General features: G+C 46.2%; 1 protein-coding gene across 4 annotated transcripts in view; it reads left to right on the forward strand.

Annotated features, from left to right (window-relative positions):
• TRPM8 (transient receptor potential cation channel subfamily M member 8) overlaps nt 1-9,516 on the forward strand; it is a 138,710-nt gene extending 129,194 nt beyond the window's left edge. For 3 of the 4 annotated variants that reach the window (XM_062193735.1, XM_062193745.1, XM_062193750.1), the window contains 2 exons: nt 5,397-5,487; nt 8,213-9,516. In XM_062193735.1, the coding sequence (XP_062049719.1) occupies nt 5,397-5,447 (51 nt within the window). In that variant the 3' untranslated portion in view covers nt 5,448-5,487; nt 8,213-9,516. Of the gene's footprint in view, nt 1-5,396; nt 5,488-8,212 lie in introns of those variants that run through there. The other variant, XM_062193756.1, reaches the window with a different exon arrangement.
• Nucleotides 9,517-9,745: the final 229 nt, after the last annotated feature.

Below are 9,745 nucleotides of genomic sequence, written 5' to 3' on the forward strand. Positions count from 1 at the left end.
GGGCCGTGTCTACATCAGAAGGGAGCGAGGGTTGGCAGTCGAGGCAGGAGAAACGTGCGTTGTTCACTGCCCTGGGGAGAGCTGAGTGGGAAGATAGGGGAGCCCCAGGGGTCGTTCTGTCCAAGAACTCGCCGTGGTATGCGGCTGGATTTTATTCCCGCGCGAGGGAGGGTGGTCGTGAGACTTGAAACTCAAGAGGACCTCATCCTGCCCTGGGTGACCGGAACGCCCGTGGTCAGAGGAACAGAGGTGTGAGGGTGTGTCTAGGTGTTGTGTTTGGGGACAAGCAGTCCGTTTTTTAGTTTGTGGTTTTTACTGGAGGGCTTATCTGGGGTGACTTTGGAGGAAATTCATGGAAAGCCACCTCCCATCCCCAAGCCACACCTGGGTCCTGCTCCTCAGCTGTGACGTGCAGAGAATGGGTAGAGGGGGCAGCAACTGTGGACTTGGGGAGACAGGCACAGGGCAGGTGCCCACCAGGCCCTGACTGGACGGGTACTGGGGGTTTGGAGGCCATGGATGAGCTGACCTGATTCCCAGGGACCCAGTGGTTGGTGGACCTGGACCTCCTAAGCCAGTGTGGTCTGGGGTGGGGCTGGCACTGTCATTTGGGACAGGGGGTCATGAAGTCCCAGAGAATTGAAATGGTTATGGAAAGCTCTATATGCAAGCCAAGGTCTCGCAGGACTTCAGGCTCTGGCCACTTTGCAACCCCTGGCTGTGGGCCATCCTCCACTGCCCTCCCGGGCCACAGCAGAGAGCTGGACTGGAAGAGGAGCAGCCGGGACTACAACCTGGCACCCATAGGGGACGCCAGTGCTGCAGGTGGAGGATTAACCAAGTGAGCCATGGCGCCGGCCCGCTCACTGAGGTTTTGATCTGTATGTCTCTGATTACTGCAGAGTTGAGTACTTTTGCATATAGCTGTTGGCCATTTGGATTTCTTCTTTCAAGAAGTGTCTATCTAGATCCTTTGTCCATTACTTAATCAGATGGTTCATGATTGTAGTATTGAGTTATACAAGTGTTTACATATTTTGCTTATTTTTTTTAAGATTTACTTATTTATTTATTTGAAAGTCAGAGTTACAAAGAGAGATTTTCTTTTCCATCTGCTGGTTCACTCCCCAAATGGCGCAGATGGCCAAAGCTGGGCCTATCTAGAGCCAGGAGCTGGGAGCTTCTTCTGGGTTTCCCCCATGGTTAGCAAGGACCCAGGCACTTGGGCCATCTTCTGCTGCTTTTCCCAGGCCATTAGCAGGGAGCTGGATTAGAAGTGGAGCAGCTGAGTCATGAACCAGCACACATATGGGATACCAGCATTGCAGGCGGGGACTTCACCTGCTACACCACAGTGCTGCCCCAGTGTTTAGGTTATTAACTACTTGTTGACGTGTGGTTTGCAAATGTCTTTTCCCATTCCATAGGCTGCCCTTACATTTTGCTGACTGTTTCCTTTACTGTGAAGGAACTTTGGGTTGATTTAATCCACTTGTCTGTTTTTGCTTTTGTTACCTGTGCTTTTGGGGCCTTTTCCAAAAAATCATGGCTGAGACCAAGGTCAAGATTTTTCATCTGCTTTTTCCATGAGTTTTACAGTTTCAAGTCTTATGTTTAAGTCTTTGATCAATTTTGAGTTGATTTTTGTGTATGGTGTGAGGCAGGGATCCAATTTCATTCTTTTGCGTGAGAACATCCAGTGTTCCCAGCACTATTGTGTGAAGAGATTATCTTTCTCCCTTTTGTGTTTTCTTGACGTCTTTGTCAAAGGTTGGACTGTAAATGCATAGGCTCATTTCTGGGTTCTCCATTCTGTTCCATTGGTTTGTATCTCTGTTGTTTAAGCCAGTCCACTAGTCATTAGGAGAGCTTTGTGGGATCATTTGAAGTCAGGAAGTATGGTTCCTCTAGCTTTGTTTTTCCGGCTCCAGATGGCTTTGTCTATTTAGGCCTTTTGTGGTTCCATAGGAATTCTAGGGTTGTTTTTTTCCCCATCAATAATGCCTGTGGGATTTTTGATAGGGATTGTATTGGATAGCATGGACATTTTTAATAGCATTTATTCTTATAATTCAGAATATTGGATGTTTTTACATTTGTGTCTTTTAAAATTTTCTTCATCCATGTTTTATAATTTTCAATGGATAAGCCTTTCACTTCTTTGGTTAAGTTAATCCCTTGTATTTTATTCTTTATTTTTGCTGGTATAAATGGTGTTATTTTCTTAATTTCCTTTTTGGGGTAGTCATTGTTGAAATATAAAAACATGGTTGATTTTTGCATGTCGATTTTGTATCCTAAAGTTTTATTGAAAATTTTATTTTATTGAAAATTTTATTGCTTCTTAATTCTTTTTTTGTTGTTTGAAGATTTTTTTTTTTAATTTTGTTTGAAGGAGTTACAGAGAGATTGGGAGAGAGAGAGAGAGAGATCTTCCATCCGCTGGTTCACTCCTCAGATGGCTGCAACGACCAGGAGCCAGGCACTTCATCTAGGTCTCCCATGTGGGTGCAGGGGCCCAAACACTTGGGCCATCTTCTACTGCCTTCCCAGGGCATTGGCAGGGAGCTGGATTGTAAGTGGAGCTGCCAGGACTTTAACTGGCACACACATCGGGTGCAGGCATTGCAGACGGCAGCTTAATCCACTGCACCACAGTGCCAGCCCCGAATGCTTCTCAATTCTAAAAGCTGTTTTTTCCTAGAATCTTTGGGGTCTGCTATACACAAGAGCCTCTTCTCTGCAGTGGAGATCATCTGACTTCTTCCTTTCCGCCGTGGATGCCTTTTCTTGCTTTGTCTTGACTGACCTCTCCAGCTGGGGGTCCCAGTGCTGTGCTGAGCAGCAGTGAGACAACAGGTGTCCTTGCCTTATCCCAGATCTTAGAGGAAAAGCTTTCAGATTTCCACATTGAACACCATGTTGATTATTGGCTTTTGTTGTGTTGAGGTTAAGTTCCTTCTATGCTTACTTTGTTGAGAGGTTTTTTTTTTTTTTTTTTTTTTGTAATCAGGAAAGGATACTGAATTTTGCCAGCTTCTTTGTCTGCATGTTGAGATGACCATGTGGTTTTTTCTTTCGTCCTGTTAATGTAGTGGACCACACCGATTTTCTCATGTACAGCCACCCTTGCCTCCCAGGGTTAAGTACTACTTGGTCTTGATGTATGATCTTTTTACTGTGCTCTGGAATTCAGTTTGCTGTTTTTTTTGTTTTGTTTTGTTTTGTTTTGTTTTTTTTCCCAGCAATTTTTGTGCATGTTCATCAGGGATATTGGCCTGTAGCTATCTGTCTGGATTTAGTATCAGGGTGATACTGGCCTCATATAATGGGTTTGGAACTATGTCCTCTTCTTTTATTCCTTGGGAGAGTTTAAGAAGAGTTGGTATTTGTCCTTGAATGTTGGGTAGAATTAACCCATGAAGCTGTATGGCCCTTGTCAGAAGGTTTTGATTACTGAATCCAACTCCTTATTTGTCAGTGATCTGTTCAGGCCTCATAGTTGTTCTCAATGCAGTCTTGGTAGGTTGTAGGTGTTTTGGGATCCTCCAGCTAAGTTAGGGCTAGCAGACTGGCCAGCTACCCTACCCTAACAGGAAGTGAAGGGGAGCTAGACATGGGTATTTACAGTGTGCCTTTCACAGGGTACTTCTTTAACCTAGTAGATGGCCTAGTGTGTGGCATCTGACTGTGACCAGGAGATTGGTCACATGGGGACCTCATTCACACTGGCAGGTGCCCTGTGGCTGTCTCCTCTGGTCTATCCAGCTTATGCCTGCCTAACCCTAGCCACTGCTCTGGTGCTGGAGCCCTTACCTTGTGTTTCTCACAGCATCCTGGGATACCCCAGGTTCTTCAGGTGGAAGGCTCAGATTCCACCCACTGCCACAAGAAGCAAATGCAGAGACTCACCGCCTGCACCGTGGACGGTGGCCTCCATCCCTGGGTGATGTGCATCTGCATCGTGCACACTGGTTCCTGTAATCTCTTTCTAGTCTGTATCATTGTGTCTCTTCTTTCTGATTTCTATTTTATTTATTTCCTGCTTCTTTTTTTTTCTTATTTAGTCTAGCTAAGGGTTTGTCAATTTTATCTTTTCAAAAAACCCAACTCTTAATTTTTCTGATTTTTTTCTATTCTCTATTTTGCCTGTTTTGTTCTTGGAATCTTACGCTCTACTTTAAACAGATTATTAAAGTCATTCTACCATTAACAAACATCAGGCTCTCTCAAAAGCCCCATCACATTATACCAGAAAACAAAGTTATCCAAGGCCGGAGCTGTGGCGTAGCAGATAAAGCTGCCACCTGCAACTCTGGCATCCCATATGGGCACTGGTTCGAGTCCAGGCTGCTCCACTTCTGATCCAGCTCTCTGCTATGACTTGGGAAAGTGGTAGAAGATGGCCCAAGTCCTTGGGCCCCTGCACCATGTGGGAGACCCGGAGGAAGCTCCTAGCTCCTGGCTTTGGATCGGTGCAGCTCTGGCTGTTGTGGCCATCTGGGGAATGAACCAGAGGATGGAAGACCTTTTTCTGTCTCTCTCTGCCTCTTTCCTTCTCTCTCTGTGTAACTCTGACTTTCAAATAAATAAATAAATCTTTAAAAAAAACCCAAAGTTATCCACAACTGACCTTGCGTCCGGAAGTAGGAATCTTACCAGATATTCATTTTAGGCAGCAGTTAGCCCATATTGGCTTTATTCTTGTTATTTTTTTTTCCTTTAACAAAAAGGGCTAAGGAAGAGGTTATTATTGGAATAAGTCCAATGTAACCTACTATTTTTCCTTGAGTGAGGGATATGGCCAGTTAGGAACCAGCTCTACAGGAATCACAGTATATCCATGGGCTTTTACCAGAAGTAGCACGTAATGTAAAATGAGCTTCATGTATCTTGTATAATAAATTTGCAAAACGTTCAAATATAAAGAATAACTTTATTATGCCTTTTACTTAAATTATGCTTAAGTATTTGGACTGTTTGCATGTGCGGTGTGCTGGGGGAAGACCATTTATTTTCAAAAACTCAATTTATTAGTAGTTTATTACTGTATTTGTACCAAAGTAAAACTTTATTAGCATCTTATGATTTTATTAGGGTTAGTTCCATATCACATTATTATTATTGTACATTGTGTCATTGTAAGCTATTATTTCTTTGTGGGCATTACTGATGACCTCCATTTGAATACAGATGGCTAATCGATTAGCTAATTGGTCATTAATTGCTAGTGATGCAATCACAGGACGTGAGTAGGTCGGAAGTGCACCTGCTACTGCTCGCTCTGCCCTCCCCCGATGTGCCATTCTCACACTGGAACATGCCTGTCTACTGCAGAGAAAACAGAAAGTTTGGAAATTTTGTCTTAAGACATTTTATTTTTTTCCCTCTCCAAGCTTAATGATCTGAAGGGTCTTCTGAAGGAGATTGCTAATAAAATCAAATAAACGTCATGAAGTCTGATGGAGAAAACCCAATGATAGCCAGGTGAGTGGCTCTGATGGCTGTTTTCTTCCCTCTGAAAATGCCCATACTTTAAGACTATTTTAAAATCACGGTATCTTTCTCAGTTATATCATTTTAATGTATCCTCAGATTTGAATATAATGTATTATGGAAAAAAAAAACTGATTCAGGAATATAGAGAGGGACAAGTGGGAAGTGGAAGCTCCTCCCCCCCAGAGGTGACCGTGCCAGTGGGAGGGTGCAGGGACCAGCAGCCTACACTGTTTATGCTGCTTGGGCATGTACTGAGACAAGTCACGTGTTTCAGAGACTTGGTTTCCCTTTCTTTATTCCCTAGGGTGGATGTCTTTACAGATATTCGCATGTTCTATTCTTATACTGGTTACGAGGAGATATTAAATGCATGCTGATCACCTTTGACTAGCCAAAAAATGTTTTAGGGAGGTGTTCAAGGTGTTCGGCGATGGCTCTCTTACATAATGAAAATGTAATTCAATTAACTGGCAACATTTAGTAGAAGGCTCCCCCCCCACCCAGGTCCTTCCCATTTGCTTTATTTATGTTTCCAGATTACCTGGCCGGATCCTGAAACCAAATATTTAAAATGTTGTTAGGGAAAGACAGGAAGGGGCGTTCTGTTGGAGTAGACATTTTGGGAGAATCAATTGGCGACACAATGACGAGTTCCCGCCTTCCTCCCTTCTCCCCACCTCCCTGCTTTCGCTCTGCCCTTCCTCCCAGGGACGACTGCTGAGCGGCTACCAGGTGCCCAGGGCTGTGCGTCGCCTGCCCTGGGCCTCACGCTGACCCCCACCTGTGCAGTTTCTCTTCACGCGTGCTGGTGCTGTGGGGTGATCACGGCGCCGCAGCTTCCTCTCGGCCTGTCTGGGCACTCGGTTCTTCCCCTTGTATTCTGACCGTTTGGGCGCATACACAAAATCCTCCGATTACGGAGGGCTTTGTGAGAGCTGGACTGGCGCACAGTTGGTGGAGGCTGCAAGGCAGCACCCACAGAAGCCTGGCTCCTGGTCTTTCTAATTGGTGCCATTTTAATGAAAACGACACTAAGCCTTATAATGCGTTAGAATTTGGATTTTGTGACACTTTGCATTTTGTTAAGTTGTGAGCTGAAAGATAAGGAAAGCAATCAGGACAGGGCAGACAGGTGAAGATCACAGGAAGTCTAAAGGTGTTTCAAGAGCGGCCATAATCAGAAAAGACCCAATCCAGACACGCACTTCTCACTTCCCGTTCTTTTTCAAGTCTAGCACGCTGACTTCCTTCCTGGCCGCTTCCCCTTGGCTTAGCCTTAAACTTTCATTGGTACGTGGAGAGTTAATTAGCTGGTGAATGAGTGATTTGAAGGAAGGACATGTCGTGTGTGTGTGTGTGTGTGTGCGCGCGCATCCACGAGAGACAGGGGATCCGAAGAGAATGAGCATCCAGGGACCCCTAAAGCCTTAACCGCTGACTTCTGTAAACCGATGCATTTGGCTTGACCGGTTTTCCCGTGCTGCTCACTGCTAGCCGTAAGCTCATTTTTTGACATCTGTTTGTGATCTTCTTTAAAAGTTCGCTGAAAAAGTAATTTCATAGGCAGCCAGCTGCGTGCTGCTCAAAGTTGCTCTCCCAGGGCCTCCTGCTGCGACTTTATCCAGAGGGGTTGGAGAAATCCTCCCTCCCTGGGTGCTAGCCCGGGAAGAGTGTCACCCTCAGCGGGAGTGAGCTGCACCCATCCAGGTAGGGCAAGGAGCTGGCAGTGTGAATCAGATAATCAGAGGGTTGTGCATATTCTCTTTCTCCCTCCCACACTGAGGTTGAAGGGACAGGGACATAGGGATCTAGGGTGAGAGTAGCCGACGCCTTCCCTGGCCTCTGTGGGTGAGGAGTGGGCACCCCTCCCCTTAGGACCTGGGGGAGGGAGCTCCTTGGAGATTGACAGTCCATTCCCTACCTAATAATCCACTGGTTCTTGTATTTGCTGGAATTACGCTCCGAATGTGGAGGAAGTTGAAGATGTTCATTGGGTAGTCACCATAAAATTGCATTTTGATGAATTTTTCAAGTCTTTAACCCCATTATCAACTTTTTAAAATTTATGCACCGTGATTAAGCACATAAAGCATCTAGAAACTTTCTGCGTTAACCTGGATGGTAGGAGCTGAGCCTACAGTGTTCCGTCTTAGTGAGTTCACACTGGTGAGCTGCTCAGAACACACATGTCGGGGTGGGTGCCGCCCTTAAGAGGCAGCTTGGGGCTCCTGAGTGCCACAGCAAGTGCCTGCCTTCTCCTTCCTGATCCAGCTTCCCGCTAACGCACACCTGGGAGGTAGCAGGGATGATGGTTCCAGTGCGTCCCTGCCACCCACGTGAGGCACCCATATTGAGTTCCGGACTCATGGCTTTGCCTGTTGAAGACATTTGGAGAATAAAACAACAGATGGAAGATCAGTTTCTCTGTCTGTCTCACTCTCTCTCCTTATCAAATAAAATGAAAAAAAAAAAAAAAAAAAAGAAGAAGAAGAAGATTGGGTGATTTCCCCATGCCTTGGGGATCAGTGGTTCAGAGAGAGAGAGAGAGAGAGAGAGAGAATAATACATTCGCAGACTCACTTCAATGCCTAAAGAAAACTCTCTCGGCTTTGGTAGTGTACCGGGCCATATTCCCATGTCCTGCGTGAGGACAGACGGGGTGGGGGTGGAGGGGGAGGGTCCGTTCTTAGCATAGCGTTCTTTGTTTTCACAGGTGACATCAGACATCTCCATGAGGAAGGATTTTGCTAGTGACTCCGCACAGGAATTTCCACACGGGATCCTCTTCCTGCCCCGCAGCGTGCCAGACCTGGGAACAGAGCGCGACATAAAAGAGGAGCCCTTGCTGTCCCCTGCGTCTGCCGAAGGCCGCCTGCTGCAGGCGTCCCTGACCCCGGCCCTGGGCTCAGAAGCCCACATTCCGCTCCCGTGTTCTTGCTCTTGCCCCGCGAATATGACATGGGGACAGCTCGTCTCTGGATGGGAGCCCTGCCACGCCTTCGCTCCCGTGTTGTTGTTAGACGGTTCCAGACGGTTCCGACGTCACCCTCTTTCGTGTTACCTAACAAGCCGCTGACTGCCGGTGAAGTCAGGCCAGAGTCTAAAACGCGCTGTAGCCAGCGAGGCCTGCTCTTCTCGGGGCAGCGGTTATGTTTCTTAAGCTGCTTGTCGCTGGCTGAGGAGGCTGTGCATACAGCGTCTTTCCCTCTCAGCCTCGCCAGGAGCCCCTATGGAAGGCAGGACCCCCACCCCTCCCTAACAATGGGAGAAAGCGCCCCAAATGGGACTGGGACGCCGCCTCCGAGTTTGTCTCCCTTGGGTGCTGCTCTTTCTCCGCTTGGCTCCCGTTACAAACGATACACGGATTCTGTGGAAACTTAGACTGGTGGAGACGTAGCCAAGTCCCTCCCGCCTAGAGCTAATCGCTGCCAACATTTCTGGGTATTTTTTTTTCTATGCATGTGTTATTTACCTTTGAAACTTGTACAGAGTGTCGTCATGCCACATACACGGTTTTCTATTAGCTTTTTCACTTAATGTTTTATCAGAGATGTTTTCTGTCACCAATCGCTCCATCTTCAGCTTCTAGTGCTTTCTGTGGCGCTGGCCGTTGGAGGCTGTTCGCAGTGGGTCTCTGGGGTGGGCAGCCGTGTGCATGACTCTTTTTCCTGTATTTAGGAAAATTTCCCAAGGCTAGATTCCAAGGAATGTGTATTGGTTATCAAGCCATTTACAAAGCTTTTCGTAAATGTATATAGCAAATAGGAAATATTAACTTGACCATAAGGTATGAGATACATGAACACACAACTATTAATAAAATATTATATTTAGGCCCCAGTTGAGAAGTGTGTATGTAATGTGTATGTGTATGTAAGTATGACGAATGGCGAGGTCACTGGTGGAGAATCGGAGAGATTATCTCATTGAACAAGGCTAGTCCAAGCTCTCAGTAAATAGAGCAATTTAAATGTCCATGATTGGGTTTGAATAGACGGTAACTTCAGCGGCTGCAGAAGGGAGTCTTCGGAAGAAGCTGTTAAAAATCATCTAATTAAAAGAACTGTAAAAGCATTAACCAAGACCAAGTTGATGTTCCTTTGGCCTGGGTCACTCACAACATCCATAAAGCCTGCAGGGAGTGAATGAATGCAGTGGGAGGTGTCTTTTCACTAGAATCCCAATAATGGCCTCGGAGGGAGGGGATCTTTTCTAATGGGGCCCATCCACTCAGGGTTTCAAAAGC

Source organism: Lepus europaeus, chromosome 1, assembly GCF_033115175.1.
Source record: "Lepus europaeus isolate LE1 chromosome 1, mLepTim1.pri, whole genome shotgun sequence".
NCBI lineage: Eukaryota > Metazoa > Chordata > Mammalia > Lagomorpha > Leporidae > Lepus > Lepus europaeus.